A 20540-nucleotide genomic window follows, 5' to 3' on the forward strand; every position below is an offset into this window, starting at 1 on the left:
GGACCCACCATCCATGCAAGTAATTGCACCCCTCTGATCAATGCAGTTTGTTGGGGCATAGCCGCCTCTCTCCAGCTGGGGTCAGGAACTTGACACTGAAACCCAGACTGCCTTGCGGACAGGGGTGGCCTCCGGAGCCAGCCGGTCATGTAGTCTGAGGTCCATGGGTAAGTCAGAGAAGAGCAAACTTGTGGGGGGCAAATTTGAAATTTGTGTGACCCCAGGGAGAAGGCGCACCATCTAGCCGACTTTCCACTTGCTACTTCCTGTCACTGACTTCGGAGAAATTCCCTGCTTAGCAAAGTGCTTCCACCCTGCACGTGCTCCCCCCCGCCCGCTTCCACTCCCACCTGCCTCAAGCACCCTTTTCAGCCTGGCCCAACCAGGGTCTAACTTCACTCCTGAGGTCCAAAAGGGAGCACAGGGCAGGTCTACAGACCCCCTCAGACTCCTCCAGGACCGTTGGGGTGCTGGCCCTCACCAGCTGGGCTCTGCAGACTGGACTTGCCAGAGGGGTGTCCAAGGGCCCTCACATCTTGGAGTTGGCTAATTCCTCCTGGGCCTTGAGCCCCTGCCTGCAATTTGGGGACCTGCCACCAGGCGGACAGTGGCAATTACGTTCGATCAAGCAGGTCACCTAGTGAAGCTCAGGCAGCCCAGGCCCCTGTGTTTATGAGCAAACGGCAGGTGTCAAGTACAAACGCGGCCGGTCCCCGCCACCAAGGCCGGAAGCCACTTGGTTCCCTGTGTTACTGCCTCTTCCCACACGGCCTCTCCCCAGGGCTGAGAGGGTAGGGCGGCCGGTGGGGGCAGTGACAAGACCTGATTCATATTTTGAAAGGAGGCTCCAGCTGCTGGGAGGAGGTAGGGAGGGGCCAGGCAGAAGCAGGACAGGGAGGCTCTGGCAGTAACCCCAGCACGGGGCAGCAGTGGCTGGGCCAGGGAGTTGGGGTGTGACAGATTTGGAGTGTGTTTTGGAGGTGTCAACCAAAACTGCTATTGGTTGGGTAAAATGGTTGAGGAAAAAGGGCTCCTGATAACTAGGATCTGAGCCACCAGCAGGACAGAGCAGACTGCAGGAGACCCAGGTTGGGGTGGGGGACTAGGGTGCTGGTGGCATCCCGCACCAGCCTCTCCTCCACTTCTATCCCACACTAGGAAGCTCCCGGCACCCCACCTTCCTTCTGCTCCTTGAAATTGCTGCCTCTGTGCATGCCTCAGGGCCTCCACACTGGCTGTTCCCTCTGCTTCGGAACTCAGATCTCAGCTGCCACGTCGCCTCGCCAACAAGCCCTGCCAGCCCACCCGGCCGCTTGCTCCACCGCCCCCACAGCACCACCTTCTGGGTGGGCACTGCCTTTGCGCTCGGGCTGCTGCTCCATGGGGGTGGGCCTGGCCCACCCTGTTCCCCTGGCTTCTCCAGCACAGAGCCCGGCTCAGAGCAGCTGCTCAGTAAATGCTAACCCAACGAGTGAGGGAGCTGTGTTGAGCGTGGGGTGCTGCCACACCCCATGGAGAGCGGTTTGTCCGGAGGGCCCGGGATGGTGCCGGGGCAGCCAGGGTATGAAGGTCAAGCAGAGGCAGAGGCATCAGCAAAGGAAGGTGAGGGTGACCAGTGAGGAGGGAGGAGGACCAGGAGAGGAGGGCCCAGGGGACCCCCGAGCTCACTATGGACTTCTGTTGGGGTGAAATCAGGGAAGCCGCACAAGGCACTACTCAGCACATGCCAGGCAGCCCCGGACAGGGCGGTGTTGCTGGTCCTTTCGCAGCCCAGCAACTTGTGGGCAACAGTAAATGTTTGCTGAGTTCTCCAGTGAACCTCACTTCTCCACGAAAGATGCCCAAATCTCTATCCTAGCCCCGACCTCTTGCTGGCACCCCCAGTCTCTAAACCTCTTCCTGGGGATGCTTCCCCAGCACAGTCAGGACTGCTTGTGTTCCCCCCACTCCCTGCCAGACACGCGGCACCTGCATCTGATCCCGATGAAGCGGACAAACTCAGATTGAGGGACTCCCCTCCCCACGGTCTCCCCCGCCATCCCAGTCCTTATTATCAGCAAAAGGACCCCAGGCACGAGAGCCCCAGGCCAGGAGCTGAGCCATGGGCCCTCCTGACCCCAGTCCCATCAAATCCACCTTCTCTTCTGGCCCCTCCTTGCCCCAGAGCCACGGTCCTAATTCAGACGGCCCCTTCTCTCACCTGGACAATCACAGGGAGCTACTGCGATTTTTCAGCAAGCTAGAAAAACAGGAATCAGTCACCCTGGCATCTATCCTTCACCCAGAGGCACCAGTTAAGTTCGTCTCATTTGCTTTGTTTACCTGACTTTATTCTTTCATCCATCGATCTTTCTATCGCTTTCTACTTCCCTCTCTCTCGTTGGGCCATATCACAGTTAGTCGACGTCAGACTCTTCACCCCAACCTTCTATGTGCTTCTCCTAAGAACAAGGCCAGTCTGCTCGCCTGCCCACGCCCAGGAGCCGCAGCCGGGCACGCAGCCCCTACTCCAAGCGCGGCTGTGCCAACCGTCGCACGCTCCAGCTTTCCCTTTGCCGGACCAGGCCAGGCTCACACAGGGCATTTCCCTTCCCGTAGCCTCTGTCATTGGAGACCAACCCCCTGCCCCAGGGTGGTTTGTCTGCGCTGTCAGGCGCTGCGTGCTCAGGTAAGTGGGGAAGCCGATGCCGCTGTGCTGGCGCTGGGACGCGGACGGCCACTTGGTCAAGGCCAGACCTCCCCTTCCTTGGGGTGCCTTCCCTCTCTGTAACTGATGTGTCATCTGAGGGGAGATCATGTTACTACCTGCTCCCCAACAACTTTCACCCAGGAATTTCACATCAGCCTGTGATCCAGGCCTGAGCCCTCAGTCCCTGCAGACCTGGCCCCACTGTGCGCCCCCATCTGTGTCAAGCTGTTCTTACCGGGATGCTCCCAGTTCTCAGCTCCAGCGCCAGGTTCGCTCCCCCCCCCCAGACCCCCCTCTTGCCTCCACCCTCACCCAGCCCTTTGCTCACAGGTGGGACATGTCCCGGCTCGTCCTCTGTCCTGTGTGCCCCCTCCTGTCCATTTGCTTTGTCGCTGATGGGCTTTCTGGGGCAAGGGTCACGTCTCACTCTTCCAGAAACCCCGGTGTTCAGGCTTTACTGTTAGCACCAGGCTTTACTGTTAGTGCTCGTGTTGGGGGACTGAACCCCGCTGCAGGAGCCAGGGCCCCACATTCCCCAATTTCAACACTGCTGAAGACACAGACAGGAGGCAGGAGTGAGGGAGGGCCCAGCAGGCTGGGCTCACACGCCAGCAAGATGCTGTCCTGGGCCGTGGGCACCTGCTGGCTCAGTCTGAACAGCAGTCTTCCTTTTCCCTGGGGACCTCATCGCCCTGGTCTCCTCTGGGCATGTTCCTCTCCCCCACTCTCAGGCCTGAGGTCTGCACAGGAGGCTGAGCCCATCCCTGATCACCCTTTGTTGGGTGCCAGGGAGAGCCCTTCCTGGCACTTCAGCAGCATCTGTTGGGAAGACTGTACGGTCCTTCTATGGGCGTTGACAAGCTGATAAGGCACAGCCTGGTACTTCTGCTGCTCGTCAGACCACTATCATGGAGGGTCTGGTTGAGACTAAAGCCAACACAGAAGGAAGCAAAGAGAGACCAGATTTCTGATGCTCTTTGAACACCTGGATCCAGCCATGCCTGAAGTTGCACCCCAGTTTACTTGTGTTCAATCATTTTCTATCACTTACAACCAAAAGATCCTAGCCCACCAGCTGTGAGAGGGTGTATGGAAAGCAGACAGCATAGCACAACATAGCCAGGGAGACAGCTCTCTGGGCCCCAGGTTGCTGGCCATCACCACGGCCAGCCCCTGGGCCAGGACTCACCCTCCTTCCTCTGACCGGTGGCGTCTCCTCCCACCGGGGGCCGGGCGAGGATAGACGGAGCCCTGCGAGCACTGTCAGCTCTCGGCCCCTCTGGGGGCAGCCACGGGATCATCACGGTGAGCAGGCTGCAGTGCGGGGCCTCCTGCTGCCTCTCGACAGTGTCCCAGCCCTGCCAGGGGAGGACAAAGCATGTGTGCAGAGCAGGAAGAGGCCCCAGGGCCACCTACGGGTGTCAGCTCAGCACCCCCAAGTGTCAACTTTGTCAACCCCAAGGCCAGGCAGGTCCGCCGGGGCCAAAGACTTGTGCTGAGCATGCGGCTGGGAAAGGTTCATAAGGAGGGGTCTGAACCTGGGCCTGCCACACTGCAGGTGGCAGGAGGGCCTTGGCATTGTAGCCCTTGTCCCAGAGACACCCCAAGGTGCAGACAGAAGTAGTTCCAAGCCCCGCCCTGCCACCAACACAATGTGGCCTTTCCGCTCTGAGTCCTAGGCGTCTTTCCCCAAAATGGGGCCATACCCGTCTCTGCCTCTGGGGGAGGTGGTGAACCTTCCAGAACCCTTGACACTGGGCTGGGTTATTTCATTCTGAGCCCCACCACTCCTCTGTCCCTGACGCGGGGGCCTCAGTGAGAGCTGGCCTCTCCTGCCCTGTGACAGCCCTTAGAGCTGCAAGTGCCCAGGAAGTTCCCAAGCCTCCTCTTCTCTTGGCTAAATGGCCCCCAGCCTTTACCAGGCCCCAAGGCCTGCTCCCCTTCCTGTCCCTCAGAGATCTGTGCCCGAGCTGGCACCTGGGCTCCGTGATGTATGATCAGACAGGCCCAGAGCCAGTCCTAGGCCTGCCCTGGACCCCACGCCCACCATCCGGGCCTCTATGCGAGAGAACTTGGGGCAGCCTGAGTACACTGGTGACACCCCCAAGCTCCCTGCCAGCTGAAATGCCCTCCTCCACCTTTTCAGCCAGCCCTCAGCACCCTGGGGCTGGCCCTGCAGAGACCCCTGCTCCTCCTAGGTGGCTGGCCTGGGAGGCCAAGGTGCTGATTCAGTCTCTGGACAACCTGGACCCAGTTCCCTGGTGTGAGATACTCAGCCCTTGTGTAGAGTCTGGGGGGGGATCCCAGAGCTGTCACAGAGGGGTGATCTGTTCTGGTGCCCCACCGGCCCCCGCTCACCACAGAGGACGAGTTGCTGGTATCATCAGGGGTGTCACAGTCAGGGATGGAGCTGGTGCCAGAGCCAGGGACCTCGTCGAGCCTGCCACCCAGGGAGGAGGCCAGGCCCTCCAGATAGGGCACTGCCTCGGGCTCCCGGCTCCTGCTCCCAGGGGCAGTTGTGGGGTGCTCCTTGAGGAGCCCTGCCGATGCTCCCCTGGAAGAGGAGACAGATCCGTGACTTTTCCCCAAAAGTAGTGAGAACTGAGGAGTAACACCCCGTCCAAGCACACACACAGCTCACGTGGGGGCCGGGAGCTGAAACTTGGAGTTGAAGGGGGCCAGCACGAAGGCTCACGTGGTTGACATGAGGCTTACATGGACCCCCTAAGCCTATTTAGAAGTGAATGTAATCATCCCCATTGTACAGATGGAGAAGCTGAGGCTCAGAGACATCAAGGGACCGGCCAGGTGGCAGAGCTAGGAAAGGCAGAGCTTCGTGTGAACCAGGGCTGTGGCCCCAGCCCCAACCCTCTGTCACTGAGGGCACTGGAGACCCCAAGTTCAGTGAGACTAAGGAGAATCTTCATGCTGGGCTGAGAAGAGGCTTCGAGAGGAAGCAGGCCTCCCAGAGCAGGGACAGGGCACCAGCCTGGATGCCACGGGAGGGAGTGGAGGAAGCCCTGCATTAGAGATGCCAGTCTGGGTAGCCACAGGCCACGGTAGCCGAGAGCTGGCAATGTTCCCAAAGAGGGGCTCACAGATTAGCCCACAAGACGGACACAGTGATGCCCCTAAAAGTGACATCCAGGACCTATTGTCCTCCTCTCTGGCCTCCCCTACCCAAAAGCCCACAGCATGGCTGCAGCGAAGGCTCCCACACGCCTGCAGTATCGTCAGCTTGTTGGCCCCCAGCTTCCTGAGCACAGCGGCCAGCTCAGCTGTTTTGTTTGCCTAAACAACACCTGTGAGACACTCACGTTCCTGAGCGATGCTGCTTTGAGTCAATCTCCCGTATCCTTCAAACAGGGAAAATAGGCATAAAAGAGGCACTAACTTGCCCATGCTCCCGCCGCCCACCAGGGATGGGAGCTGGGCCCCACGTCTCTGGCCCCTCAGCCATGTTGTCCAGCACCAGAGCCCCCAAGGGGGGCTTCTGTTCCTCTCAGGCCCAAGGGATGGGGGGATGTCCAGCGCCGGGAGCCACCCGGTTAGTGGGTGATAAGAGGTGCCGTGGTTGCTAAAACTGCTGAATCTTTTAAAGCACCGCAAGGGAAACAGGAAACGTGAGCGGGCCGTGGCCATGCCCATTTGGCGGGGTGGGTGCCTGGCTGCTCCAGACCTGAGCTCGTTACTTTTGAGGAAAAAGTCATGGATCTGCCTTCCCACCGGGGGGTATCACCAGTGCCCGAATGTGTGGACTGACCACGTGACCCACACGAGCAGCCACCACAGGACACGCGGCGTGGTGGAGGGTGGGCTGGATGCGGGCGTCCTATCCAGGAAGCCACCCCTAGGCCCCAGAGCTTACCTACCTCTCCGGCCCTGGACCAAGGCCCGAGTCCACCACGGACTGGCAGTGGGAGGCTGAGGTACCCAGCGGGTTCTCAGAGGCAGGCGGGCGACAGGGCAGGTCACAGTAGAGAACCTCAGTGCCTGGAGGGCTCCCGGGCTCCTGGGAGGGAATTGGAGAGAGGAGGTAGCGCCTGGCCCACGTGGGGGCTCCCCTCCCCCTAGGCAGCGCCTCCCCCCAAGGGGCGGTGGAGAGTCTCCAGGCATCTCCTCCTGGGATCTCACATTCTCAAGGAGAGCTGTCCATCAGGCTGGAAGCGCCCCTTGGGACCCAAGTGGGGGGCTGGCAGAGGTATGGGGTGCAGACATGTGTGCACAGGCATGCACATGCAGGCGCGCCCCGGGGGGTGCACCAAGGCCTGGGTTGGAACAAGTGCCTGTAAGTGTATGTCCGTGTGCTGGCCCATGTGCGGGGGCGGGTGCCTGAGGGTGCTGAGTAGGGGAGGGTCTGCTGCAGCAGGAAGAGGGCTGAGGCAGGGGGTGGGAAGGGAGGAATAGCTGGTCTCGAGCGGGTGGGAGAACTCAGGGAGCAGGAGGTGGAAAGTAAGAGCATGGCGGGAAGGAGAGACTGGCCCTACTCAAGGAGGGGCAGGGGATCCAGGCCTGGAGGGCCAAGGCCCTGGGGGCGGGGTGGGGGCCAGAGCTGACTTGGCTTCTCTCTCCCTCCTGCCCTCACAAGGCCACACCTGCAAAGGCTGGTGCCCAGCTCACCCAGGGGGAACGACTGCTCACCTCTGGGAAGGCCCCCCCATCCCTCCCCACACCTCCCAGGGTGACAGGGTCCTCCCCTGGAGGTGGGAGACAGTGGCCATTGCACCCTGCACCCTGCCTCCTCTCGGGTTACCTGGGCAGCTGGTTCTGGCCTCAGTGGCAGGCGGCTGTCAGCACCTTCATCCCCGGGGGGCTCAGGCCCCCACGCTGCCGCCCTCCCAGGCCCTGACTCTGGGCCGTGGTGGTGGCGCCGAAGGCAGCGGAAACCTTAGAGGGGCCGGCAGCGGGAGCAGGGGCCCCTCATTATTGTTTCATAAGCCAGGGCCCAGCCAAGAACAATGCAGGACATGAAACCACAGGAACCTGATCCCTGAGGCTCACCTGAGAGATGGCAGGGTGGGGCCGGGGTCCCAGGGGATCCTGGCGCCCAGAGCCCAGTCAGAGGCCAGTCTGGCTACAGCCCCAGGTGGGTACAAGCTCTCTGGGTTCCAAAAAGGCCACCACTAGTGGGGCCTGGGCAGGGCCAAGAAGTGGGGCCAGGAGTCTGTACACAACGCAAGCCAGAGGTGGCCCATCTGGGTTCAGTTTCACCCCTGCTCCAGAGCCAGATTCAGATCAGAGCTCGGCTGTGGGAGGTGTCAGATCCTCTGCCTGGCGCCTTGGCTGCCTTGGGGACCTCGCCAGCTGAATGAGGAGGGAGCTGCTCACCATCACAGCCAAGGAGGCCCAACCCAGACAGGCCCCGCAGCACCCCAGCCCATCATGGCACCTCCTCCCTGCTTTCACCCCCAACCCCCATCAATACCACAGCTGCAAGAGGAAGCCTGGCAGGCAGTCCCAGGCTCTGATTTGCTGTCTGGAGGTAGGCAGGGGCCTCAGACGGGCAACAGGCCCAATCCCAGCTGGGTGATCTCAGCCCAGGGGCTTCCCCACTCTGAGCCTGCTTTTCTCTACAGAACTGGGATGCGAACAGAAACTGCCTCCTAGGGTGTTATGAGAGTCAAATGAGTTAATATCTGTAAAGGGTTTAAAATGGCGTGTACATTTTAAATAATGGGAAAATATCAAATAGAATTAAGTGTTAAATCAATTGAATAGCGTTAACTATTCCCAAGAACACACATGGGAAAGGCAGTGTGGAGCCTGCCTGCAGCGGGACCTCTCGTCCCTCCTGTGCAAGCTGCCCCCGACCCAGGGAAGGCTGTGATTTCCAGACTCCGCCCTCCCCCCCACGCCAGCCCATGGGAGATTCAGCTCAGAGTAGAGCACTGAGGTACAGGCCAGAGCCTAGAGCCCAGAACCCTGGGGGTGCTCCCCAGGGTATTTTGCAAGGTGCATTGGTCAAGCTTGGGGGAGGGGGAGATTTGCCCTGGGACCGGGGCCATTTCTGTATAATTTAGGGTAGAAGACTGTCAGAACTGGTTCCAGCCCCAGGAGACACCTTTATCAAGTCTTCAGGGATATGATTATCCCCAGGACCCCGCTGGAAATGCACAGCTCCCTCAAGGCTGGGGGATGCTTTTTTAGCACGTAGATTCTGTGACTCCACTTATTTGAAACTGCTCATCTGTGAACCTGATGACTCACCAGCCTTATCTCCCACCCAGGTCTGGCTCCCGAGCCACATGGATTCAGAAACCGCCCTGCCCCCCATCTCACGTGGCAGAGGCCCTGTAGGCCCTTGGACTGGGTCCAGCGTAGGGAAAGTTTGAACCATGAAAGATAGATAGATGATCGGTGGATAGACAGACACAAATAGATGATAGATAGATAGACAGGTAGATAGATAGATGGATGACAGGTAGGTATGTAGGGAGATGGATAGATGGAGAGGGATAGGAAGGTAGTTGGGTAAATAGATTAGAGAGACGGATGGGAAGGCAGCTAGGTAAGCAAGTAAATGGGTAAAGCAAATGAGACAGATTGCTAACAATCACCTCTCACTACCCCAGACCACTCCAGGCAGGTCTTCTATCCCAAGTCCCCCACCTCCTGAAAAAACTCAGGAGTCAGCCAGGTTTCACCCCATGTCGCTCAGGGACGGTGTTCTGCAGCTTCTGCTATTCAATTAATTCTGAAATGTGTCATTTGTCCCCATCATCAAGCATGAGAAATTAGTCCTTTTCCTCACTGGTCATCCTGATTCACTCTCCCTCCTTGTTTTCCATTCTCTACCCAGTGGTCAGGATGACTGAAAAAAGCAAATCTGGTCACTTCACTCCCCTGTTTAAAATCTTCAGTGGTTCCCCCAGGCTCTCTGGAAAAAGTTCAAAATCCTAGCATGTGTACAGGACCCCAGAAAGCCTGGTGAGCTCCATCTTCCATACTTGTCCAGAGTTCCTCTCCTCTCCCTCTTACTGGCCTCTCTCCAACCTCCAAGGCACCTCCTCCTTTCTGCCTCAGGGCCTTTGCATAACCCCTCTTCCCCCAACTTCTCTGGTCAATGCCCCACAGCCTTCACCCAGTGTCATCTTGGGGAAACTGTCCCAGTCACCTTATCATTAACCCTCGGCCTCTTGCGGTTCCCCCGGACACATCCCAGCCACGAGTAAATCATCAGTGGCAGGATTCCTTTCTTAGGCCCTGTGTCCCTTGCTAGACCACAAGGCCCACGAACCAGGGACTATCTAGTCTTTTAATCACTGTTTCCCCGGCAGCTAGCAACACACCTGGCACATTCTAAGCACCTATTCAAGATGTGTGGATGCACGAGCTGGCCCAAAGTCTCAGCAGGGATGCGTAGAACCTGAGATAGACGTCAGACCCCTCGGAACCCAAGTCTCTACTGGTGCAGGCTCACTGTCTCCCCACCCATGGGGAGTAGGTCATGTGCATAAGGCGAGACTCACAGGACTTTCAGGCATCTGTCCCTGGGGTGGGCGGAGGGGAGCTGTTCAGTGAGTATAAAGACACCTAAAAGAAACTCCCACTTTTCTGGTCTTTCAGTATCAGTGAAGAATGGGTGCCAATTTTAGGAACAGTAAGGTAAGGAATAGCTTACATGAGGCCAAGATAAAAGTAGGAAGAGAAAACCAACATGCTTTGCATAGAGTGTGGCTTGGGCTAAGCAGTGTCAGAGGCCCCGAGTGGGGAGCCTGGTTGCCCCAATTTACCCATTAGCAGGGTGAAGCCAGAGGGTCAAAGACCCACGTTCACACAGCAGGCAAGTAGCACCGGGATCCTGGCTGCCTGGCCCCACGGCTGAATAGCCACTCGCTGGCAAGGCCACCTCGCAGAGTGAAGCCCTGCATGGAGCTGGCCGCCAGGTCCAGGAGGACCGTCAGGACCCCTGGGAATGACGAGCCATGGAAGGTCAAGTTCCTATTTATGGTGGTGATGGAACGTTTTGCTTTAGTATCACTGAAGAACAGGTGGCTAATTCAAGAACAGTCTAGTAAGCAGTAGATTACATGAGGCCAAGATAAAAAAAAAATCAGGAAAATGGCTGGAGTTTGGGGATGATTAACATGCTTCAGCCACCTCATGCACGGGGGGCGGGGGGGGGGGCAACGGTGTGCCCGGGAGGAGAGCGGCATCTGCGTTCAGCAGCCAGTTAGTGGCCCACAGGAGTCCCAGCCCATCACGGGCTCCCCCACCCCACACCACCCCCACCACTCAGAACAGTCGGCCTACCTGGTGCCCTGCTCTGCGGGCCTCCTCAGGGTGGGGGCAGTTTTGGCTGTGGTTCTGGGCCAGCACACTGGCCTCAATGTGTTCACGGGGGGCACTGTCAGCCACCCCCTCCATGTTGGCTGAGTCAGGCTGGGAGAGCTCCTGCAATCCGATGGGGGGGCCTGGCAAGAATGGGGGCAAGGCCAGGAGCAGGGGACTGGCTGGTGGCGCACCCAGACCCCAGCGCCAGCTTGCCCCTGGACAGGAGCAAGGAAATAAGGTCATTTATCTGTCTGTTCACTCAACAAACATTCATCAAGCACCTACCAAGCTCCAGGCACTCTGACGTGATTTCTAGTAGTTACTGCCAAGTTGGGCAATGTGAACTCTGAGGACCTGGAATTAGTCTGGGGGTGGAGGGTATTCCTGAAATGCATATAGCCAGGCCCCTCGCCAGATATTCCCAGTCGGAAGCTCTGGAGTGGAGGCTTGAGGGGTACATTTTAAACAAGTCCCCTAGGGGGTTCCAATGCACCTAGGAGATGGAGGGCTTTGTTGTCCTGCATTGTGAATAAGAGGAATGCCAAGCTCAGATGAGCCTGCTAAGGCTCACAGAAGTTCCCTGACTTGCTCGAGGTACCAGTGGCTAAACTGGATTCAAGTCCAGATAATTGTGCCTCCCATCCTCCTCTGCGTGGTGGAAATGAGGGGCGTGGGGTCACATTGCCAACTCCCACAGGTCCCATGGGAAACACTGGAGTGCCGCAAAAGGGCTGCCAGGGATTTTCAGTTGAGGACAAAGTCACGGCAAAAATGCACAGCATAAGGTCACAGCAGGGCTGAGCCAGAGAGAAACCCTGGTGAGGTGACCGAGCTGGGGCTCTCTCTGGGGGCTCCAGAACCCGGACGGGGCGTGGGGGGCGGGGGAGCGCCAACAGAAGAGTGACTTGAAGATGCCTCCTTGCCCACAAGAGCCCAGGCAGGGTGTGTGTCAGGCAGCACATCCATATCCCAAACGCACCTTCACCTTAAGTTGCCCCCAGGTCACCTGCCTATACCAGGGCTCACCTGGCGAGTTTCCTCGGGAGACTCCCAGGGGCTCTGGCCTTTGTTGGCAGCCTGGCCTTAGACCTGGGGACTCTCACACCCTCTCCTGGAGCAGCCAGGGCGCAGGTCCCGCCTTCCTTCACCATCAGACCTGCAGGAGAGGCGGGCGGGGCGGGGTGGGGCAGGGTCGGGTGGGGCACTCACTGGTCCTCGGTGGCCCCGCGGTCGCGGATCCTGGATCGCAGGGAGGGCGGGACGCCCATCCCCTGCCCAGCCTGGGCGGGTCTTTCCCGTCCACACAACGAGGACCTTGGCCCCAGGAGGAGGGCAGCGCCCCTTTCCCGGGGACCGGCGCCGAGGGCTCCACCCCACGCGCCCCCCGCCGCTCTCATCCCCTCCCCCGCCCGAGGTCAGGCGCTTGTCCAACCCCGCCGCGGCCGCGAGCGCCACCGGGACACGCACGCGCCCCCCGGAGAGGGACCCCCGGACCTCTCGCCATCAGTCAGGCGGCCCCTGCCCTCCCCTCCCCTCCCCTCCCCTCCCTCCCCTCCCCTCCCCCGCCTTCCCTCCGCCCGCCTCGCGCCGGGACGAACCTGAGCCCGCGCGTCCACGCGCGGGGGGCGCCGGGGCAGCGGGGCGGGGGGCAGCCCCTCATTTTAACAATGAATCAGACGCTGCCCGGGGGAAGACGAAGGCCACGCCCCCGCCGCGCTGCCATAGGCCCCTGTAGGTGCCTTATTTACATGAGGGCTGTGGGATTGGACAACTCAGGACAAGGGGCGGGGCGGGGCGGGGCGGGGCCCTGATGCCGGGAGCGCGGCACCATCCTCGCGGGCAGCCCCCCCTCCGCACGGCCGGGGTCCCCAGGGCGCCCCAGGGAGGGTGGACGCTGGCACTCCGGCTCCTTGCGTTATGCTTTCCGCGCGCTCACTCCCGCCACAGTCCTCCAGGCTGACGTTAACCCGGGTCCCCCGGAGTTTTCACGGAGGGCTCGGCTCCCGTCCCCCACGTGAAGAGTGGACCGCGGCTCCCCCCCGCCCCCCGCCGCCCGCCGCCCTCGCTGACGCGCCTCTCTCACGAAGCGCACAATGCCCTTTTTAAAAACTGTCCCCCCCTCTCTCTTTTAAAGATTTATCTATTTATACAAGAACCGGAGTACAGGACAGATGCGCGGGAGGGTGAGCGGATTCACCAGAGCCAGAGCGGGGAGCAGAGCAGGCAGGCGGACCCAAGACACTGCTGAGGGGAGCGGCGGGGAGACAGGAGAGGTCTGCGCGCCATGTGGGCCTCTCCCTGGCCGGCCAGGAATCGAACCTGCGCTGCAGAGGCCGCGGACAAAAGCTGTCCCCTCTCTAAAGCTAACATTTATTCTGCCTATGTGCCAGCCTCTACTCCAAAACCGTTACATTCGTGAGGACTTAGTGCGCGGGAGGATTAAGTCCCACGACGCTCATTTCACAGCAGCTGAGGATCAGGGGATGAACCTGCCATTGTCACACAGCTGGAAGTGGCAGAGCCAAGACTAAAACGCTGATGTGCTGACTGCTCCAGGCACCAGAGTGTCTTCATTTGCTAATTCACCCAGACATTCACACAGTACATGCCAGGCCTCCCTGGGCTCTGGGGTGATGGTAACGTGTGAAATGTGGTTCCTCCTCTGATGAGGAGCCCACTGGTCAGCGGGAGAGAGAGCCCAGTATGGAACAGAAGACACAGATGCGTAACAAGGAGAGTGAGCTTTGCGCTTGGCCAGTTACCATAAGTAAAACAGGAGACTCAAGCTTGACATCCAGCCGTAGCACTTCCTGATTACGAGCTTGGGGAAGCTGCTTCCCCTTTATGTGTTTGGTTTGAGGTTCAAACTTTCCATGTTTCTCCGTTCTGCTGGCCAAAAGGCAGCCATGATGGCTGAAGCTCAAGCAGCCATCTTGGACCATGAAGTGGAAGCTGTAAGAGGTTGCACAATAATAAAGCTAAAACCTGCCACCCCAGCCCCAGCCTTCCAGAAGCCAGATTAGCGCCTTCCTCTCTCATAAGCCACTTCTTTTAAAATTGTTTCTTGTTATTTGCAGCTAAACCTAATCCTTCTTAATAGAACATCAAGGATCCCAAGGCACTCCGAGGGTCCCCTAGGAGAGTGAGCAACAGGAGGAAAGAGTCCAGCATGGAACATGGAGAAGACGTCCTGGGAGAAAAAGAGCAGCTCTCCAGAAGATTCCAATTCCATCACTCTAATGACTTGACAAAATCATGGGGCTCAACCTCCTTGGCCTGCCAGAAGAATAGATGACACAAATAGGAGAGCATGCAAAGGTTTAATAAAAAGTTTAATACTTGTTTGTAAACACTACAATTCCAGATGCAAGTTGTAAATGGTCCCATGTGCCTGGGGCCGGTGGAAGAGCTGGGTCTCAGCCAACAGCAGCCGATGAAAACATACAAGGTACAATGGGGATGGCAGGTGCCACGGGAAGTGCTTAGACCCATGGTTGTTTCTGCCTCCAGGCAGCCCTCAGTCATACCATGGCCAAGCTGCAGGGCCAGGAGTCAGACCCAAGCCCTGCTGCGCGCATGTTTCCCCAGGTGCAGCTCTTCCAGCTCACAAGGGATGAGGGTGAGGCCAACACTGGCCTGGGCTGAGAACCAGAACTACCTGGAGAGCTGGCCACAGGCCCCACTCTGCCCAGGATGGAGGCAGCCAAGCAGGGCAGCCACCCCGCCCCAAGCAGAGGGGAGGACAATGGAAAGGCAGCAGGAAGAATGGGTAAAGGAGCGAGAAGCCAGGTCACGGGGCCTCCCAGCCACCAGCCCTGAGTTTCGCGTTCCTAAGCCTAGGTGTGGCCTTTAGTCACACATGGCCAATATCAGAAGTCTCCAGAAGGTGGGTTTTGATGGTGACATGGGAGATGACTATCCCAAAAGGGGCGGGACAAGACTGCTCCTGCAGGTCCTTCAGGGGTGTTTGGAGGGAAGGTGTGTCCTGCAGACCTGCTCCCTCTCCTCTAGGGCCAGGCAGGAGCTGCGGCAGGGCTGCCGTCACGCACTCTCCAAGACCCAACCCTGTCTCTAGTCTAGAAGCTTCCCCATGGCTGAGAACACATTTGACACACTACCCCCAACCTGCAGACTCCTGCAGTCCCGATGTGAGGCTCTAACACAGTGCCTGCCCCCCCAGCCTGCTCTTGGCACAGGGTTAAGGACAAACGGGTCACATTGCAGTGAGTCTCAAAAACAGATGAAGGCCGAGTGGAGGAACATGTGCAAAGATGCTCCATACCTCCCAGGGAGGCCAGCTCTTGGCTGCCTGCTCCTCCTGGGGTATGCGCCTTGGGGTACAGCCCTGGGTTGGAGAGGTGCTCAACTGCTGCAGAGCCATCACCTCGGTGCAGGCTGGGTTACCAGGGCTGCCAAGCTGAGACCGGAGGGCCTGGTAGCCTAGGCCAGCGTGGGCCCGAGGCTCAGGCTCACTCCCCACTATGGCGGGCTCTGCCTGTGAGCCGGCGGCGCTGGGTCTTGCTGGTGCGAGTGGCACTTGGGGGCTTCTTGGTGGAGTCCTGGGCCCGTTGGGGATGTTTCTTCTTGACCTTTTTACGATTGTGTGCATGCAGTGAGGCCGTGAGCGAGGAGATCCTGTGGGAGATGGAATGCTGGTGAGGCTAGGGCCTTCTTGCACCCTAGAGAGCAGGGCACAGGTGGAGGGCCGGGTAGGGGGATGACTGATGGCCCAGCTCATGAAGAGCAAGTCAGAACTGGCCCCTCATGCCAAGAGTGCCAACTCCATTCCAGAGACAGCCTGCTCTGAGTCCAGGCCTCTGGCTCCTCAGCTCATGGAGGGAGCCTGTGCCCAGCCACTGAGGGCACCAGGGTCAGACCTGGGGGAGGGGTACGACAGAGAGGAGGGGCTGAGGCCCATTCCACAGGCCAAGGAGGGGGATTCCATGGGCAGGGCCCTGATTCTAGCCATGAGGAGCAGGCTCACCGCTGGGACAGCAGGGGGTCTCGGGACTTCCTGGGTAAGGCTCTGGCCGGCTTCTCTGGGGATGATGGCTCCTCCTCATACCCGGTCCCTTGCTAGAGAAAACACAGCACAAGCACTGTCACTGAGAGTGGGGGTCAGGGCCTGGTCTGGGCACCCTGAGCAATAACAGCTCTGACCAGTGGGGCCAGAACAGGGCCCAGAGAAGACTGTGGGTGGTGAAATCACCCTGAAGCAGGGACACAGGGGACTGATGAGCTGACAGACGACACCCAAACACTTGCCAACAAAAGAACTTGGAAAACGGGAACAGGGCTTGTCTGCGTCAGGATGCACATAAGGAGCATAAAACAGAAGGTGAGCATAAGATCAGGGCCGTGTGAGGGAGCCGGGTTTCCCTGGCAACTGTGCACACACAGAATGGAAATTCTACACAGTCCACACAAACACAACTTATTTGACACAAATGTTTCATAAGAGGACATTTACTATAATGTTTTGCTATTTTGTTTTATTTTTTAATGCTGGTTGTAACCTGCTAATGACTCACAATCCATCCATTGAAACTCACAGGCCTCACGCTACTTATCATGCGATAGGGATGACAATGCACAGGCATCTCCTGGACTAGCCGCCATATCCCTGCAGCAATCCCACAACTGCTAAAGAAGTGAGCAGGCAAGGTAAAGAAACCCCCCAAGCTCCCATAGCCACTTAGTGGCAGAGTTGGTCCCTGAAGCCCCAGGGGCCTGGGGTTTTGCCTAGGCCCCAAAGGGCACTCGGAAGGAAAAAGAATCCCTTGCACGGAACCCCCATGACACGGGCCAGCACCCAGCAACCCCCTGACAAGCCAGTCTGCCCTGCTGTCCCTTCTTCCCCAGGGCTGGGAAAGACACCCACCTCAGGTGGGGGCAGCCCCAGCAGCCGGGCCCCCGAGAGGTCCAGGTCACTGATGGTGGTCACGGTGACTGTGTGGTTGGGGTGGTCATACTGCACAGACTCGGTCTTGGCTGTCACCAGCCGCTCCAGTTCGTCTGCCTCCTCTGTGCAGGGCAGGCACAGAACTGGGTCTCAGCCCGGAGCGCAGAGAGCTAGGCTCCAGCCCCCCTCCCAGCCCTGGTGTGCAGAGGCCCCTCTCTGTGGGATGGTTAGTATCCAGGAGGCAGCTGGCTCTAGAGCCTGGCCTGCACACAAATGTTGTAAATGATCAACTTCTCCTCTCACATTCCAGAGAGACCTCAGACCCCTGGTCACCACCTAGGACAACCTGCTGTGACACCAGAAGCTGCTGCCACTCCTTGCCTCCACCCCCAGTCCCTCCTAGCCTCAGAAACCAGGCTTTCTGCTCAGCAGCAGTATACCAAGAGGTTTGAGTCTCCTTCTTCTGGGCTCTGACCAACTCAGAGGGGGCCCCAGATCACAGTCAAGATCGTAGAGCGAGTCAGCTTCTGTGCTGCCTCCCCAGCCCCCTCCTCCACCCCCAAAGGGGTAAATAAACCTTGGCCCAAGGGTTGTTCCCCAGATCCAGCCAGGGTGGGACTTACCCAGCGCCTCCTCTCTCTCTGCCAGCATCTTCAAGTACTCCTGGTGGCGCTGAAACCAAAGGGACCACATGAGTATGGCGCCCTGGTCCCACCTCAGACAAGGTTCAGTGAGACCATGGTTCTGGGTGGAACCAGTAGATTCCATCCAGAACCTCTCCCAGACCTGAGCCCAACACGTTTCTACCTACATAAACCGCTTCCCAGACCTGCCCACACCTTCCCGCATCCCCTCAGATGCCCCTATTCAGGCCATCTGAGGCTGCAAGTTCCCTGGGAGTCAGAAACCTCCCTGCAGCCCATCTGCTTTCCCCCTCACACCTCCTCCCGGAGTTTTTTCTGCTCCTGCTTGAGCCGCTGCTTGATCTCCTCAATGGCTGCCTTTTTCCGCTCCACCTTGCGCTTGTGGAAGCCTGTGAGGTACTCCCTACAGGAGAAAGACAAAGAAGAGCAACCAGAAGATATGACAAGGGCTCACTCTAGGAAGAGAAAAACAGCTAACACTTCCCTGCTAGATGCCTGCCACCCCAGTTTACACGTTAACTCATGTAACTCATGTAACCCTCACAACAAGGTATCTCCCCCCTTTACAGATGGGGACACTGAGGCACAGAGAGACTAGGTTGTTTGCTGAGAATCACGGAGATTATAAGGTTCGGGCAAAGAAGAAAACGCTGCTTTCTGCTACTCACTACCCTCCAGGGTTCTTAGCTCCAGGCAACAGGGTCAGGTGGTGGACACAGGTTGTGGCCTTAGATGGGGGCCCTTCTGCACTGGCAAATTCCATCACCCAGTGAATTAAGCTACGTCTAGGAGGGGCTGCAAGCTCACCCTCACCTTCACAAACTCTCTCCTGAACCAACACCTCATTTCCCCAGGCCGCCTGCCCCCTGGACCCAACTGTAAGGCCTGCTGAAGCCACCCTGGGTTTCTTTCTTTTCTTTTTTTTTTTTAAAATAGAGGCATGTTTTACTTATTTATTTATTTGTTTGTTTGTTTTTGTTTATACATGCACTGGGTACAGTCAGAAGCGCGGGAGGGTGAGAGAATTCTCCAGAGCCAGAGCGGGGAGCAGAGCAGGCAGAAGGACCGAAGTACACTGCTGAGGGGAGCAGCGGGCGGCAGGAGAGGTCTGCAGCCATGTGGGACCCTCCTCCGGTGGCCGGGGAGCAGCCGGGGATGAAACCGGCGCTGCAAAGGCCGCGGGCAGCTTCACAACCCAGCGCTCAACCGCTGCGCCACCGGGGAGGCCCCCACCCTGGGTTTCTTGACGATGCCCCAGCACTCCCCCCGCCCTCACCCAACCTGGGCCCCTTCCCATCTCTTTAGGGCCGGCTGCTCCACTCGCATGTGCGCGGGGGCCCCGCCCCGGGCGACTCAACACCATGTACCGGACGGGCCGGTCGCTGAGGCCTCCAGCTAGGGAGCCCGAGGTCTGGCACACACGCCGAACGAGTTCAGTAAAGTCTGGCGAACGAGTAAACGGGCTTGGGCTGCTCTCACTCCACTCGCTCGTCCTTCAGCAACCGAGCGGCAGGCCGGCTGCGAGCGGCGTCGGCTGCCCGACTCTGTACCGAGTCCCCGGCAGCCCCGCCGCGCTCACAGCAGCCCGGTGCCCGCGGGGCGCAGGGGCCGGGCAGGCGCGGGCGGGGGGGGGGCGCCCCTGCCGCGCCCGGGGGGGCGCCGGCGAGCGCCGAGGGCGGGGCCGGAAGGGCCGGAAGGGCCTCCGCGTGAGCGCGCTGCCGGGGCCCGGCCTGGCCCAGCCCGGCGGCCGGAGGGGCGGCGGGCCCAGCCTCGGCACTCACCGCCGTTTCTCCTCGTCGAAGCTGAGAACGAGCCGCGGCCGCCGGTCGTTGCCATCGCGCTTCTTTTTCTTGTTGCGACCCATAGCGGACAGGCCTCCGGCAGCGCGGCCTCCCCGCCGCGGCCACTTCCGGGTGTCGCGTTTTCAGCCTCCGGCAGCGTCTCGCGGCTTTGGCGCCACAGTTCCGCTTGCCGGGCCCCGCCTTTTAAAGGAGCCGCCCAGCCAGTCTCTGCGCCGCGCGCTCCTGTGGGTGGAACGCCGGTCCCCGCGCCCTCGGCGACTCGCAGCCGCGCCCTGGCCCGGAGTCAGCCGGGAGCGCGAGGCCCCGGGTTCAGCGACTGGCACGGCGCGCAGTAGGCGCTAATAAGAAACTATTAACGAGGGGCCTCCCTGGTGGCGCGGGGGGCGGGGGGTGGGTGAAGCACCGCACTATGAAGCAAGCCGCAGCCTCTGCAGCAGGAGCGCGATCCCAGGCCCACCAGGGAGCTACCCCCATGGCGCGGCAGACATCTCCTGTCGCGCCCGCTGCTCCCCGCAGCAGTGAACTTCATTCAATCTGCCTGTTCTGTTCCCCACTCTGTCTCTGGTGAATCCTCTCAGCCCCCGCATCTCTGGCCTGTACCCCAGCTCTGTATGCATAAATAAATAAATCTTAAAAAAAAGAAAAGAAACTATGAACGAATAGCCAAAGGTTGCTGAGCCTTTGATTCGGATATCAACTCGGCTTTTCCAAGAGCGCTGTTTCTGGAGCCAGAACAGCCAGATTAGAATGTAGCCCCCGCCCCCCCATTACTGCGGTGTGGTCCTGGACCATTTGCCTCCTCTGTGCCTCAGTTAACCCATTTTACAGTGGAGATTAACTTAGAGTGACTTTGTAGCCTTATGGTGAAGCAGTGGTTTGCAAACTTTGGCATCAGAATCCCACAGACGGCTTGATGAAACCCAGATCGCTAAGTGCTCCCTCTACCCCCCAACCCCCAGTTTCTGATTCAACAAGTCCAAATGAGCCCCAGATTTTGCTTTTCCAACAAGTTCTCAGGTGATGCTGTTGTTGTTGGAGCAAACTTTGAGAGCAGAGACCGTGAAGGATGAGTTATGTAAAGTGTGCATCACCTAAGATATGCCACACCTGTCTGTGCCTCCATTCCCCCAAGCGTGGAATGGGGTCTAATACCACATCCGCATTGAGAATGAGGGCACGAACATGAAGGCATTCATCAAAACTACAATGAAGGGGATTTGGGTAACTGG

The 20540-nt window shown here is 59.0% G+C and overlaps 2 protein-coding genes across 3 annotated transcripts in view; both read right to left on the minus strand.

Annotated features, from left to right (window-relative positions):
* Positions 1-11056, minus strand: part of TRIOBP (TRIO and F-actin binding protein) — a 51197-nt gene extending 40141 nt beyond the window's left edge. The window contains exons 1-4 of the mRNA XM_054696838.1: positions 10943-11056; positions 6578-6701; positions 5048-5325; positions 3879-4047 (exon numbers count right to left, since the gene is read on the minus strand). Coding sequence (XP_054552813.1) covers positions 3879-4047; positions 5048-5325; positions 6578-6701; positions 10943-11056 — 685 coding nt within the window. The remainder of the gene's footprint in view (positions 1-3878; positions 4048-5047; positions 5326-6577; positions 6702-10942) is intronic.
* A 2457-nt stretch (positions 11057-13513) lies between these two features.
* On the minus strand, positions 13514-19416 carry NOL12 (nucleolar protein 12). Of its 2 annotated transcripts, none has more exons than XM_037513605.2 (6): positions 18786-18869; positions 17807-17912; positions 17489-17537; positions 16845-16987; positions 15948-16039; positions 13514-15598 (listed from the first exon to the last, which is right to left on the minus strand). In XM_037513605.2, the coding sequence occupies exons 1-6, from the start codon at positions 18833-18835 to the stop codon at positions 15433-15435; spliced, it is 606 nt and encodes a 201-aa protein (XP_037369502.1). In that variant the 5' UTR covers positions 18836-18869; the 3' UTR covers positions 13514-15432. The 2 variants fall into 2 exon arrangements, with proteins under 2 accessions (XP_037369502.1, XP_037369501.1); XM_037513604.2 differs by lacking the exon at positions 18786-18869 and adding an exon at positions 19291-19416 and having other exon boundaries at positions 13515-15598.
* Positions 19417-20540: the final 1124 nt, after the last annotated feature.

The sequence above is a fragment of the Talpa occidentalis genome, unplaced genomic scaffold (genome assembly GCF_014898055.3).
Source record: "Talpa occidentalis isolate TD23 unplaced genomic scaffold, MPIMG_talOcc4v2.1 talOcc4.16, whole genome shotgun sequence".
In the NCBI taxonomy this organism is placed as follows: domain Eukaryota; kingdom Metazoa; phylum Chordata; class Mammalia; order Eulipotyphla; family Talpidae; genus Talpa; species Talpa occidentalis.

Coding starts and splice junctions, on each gene's coding strand:
- NOL12 (XM_037513604.2), bottom strand. CDS start 19,373: ATGGGTCGCAACAAGAAAAAGAAGCGCGATGGCAACGACCGGCGGCCG. Junction 17,913..19,290: donor TTCGACGAGGAGAAACGGCG/GTGAGTGCCGAG, acceptor TTTCTCCTGTAG/GGAGTACCTCACAGGCTTCC. Junction 15,599..15,947: donor GACCCCCTGCTGTCCCAGCG/GTGAGCCTGCTC, acceptor CATCTCCCACAG/GATCTCCTCGCTCACGGCCT.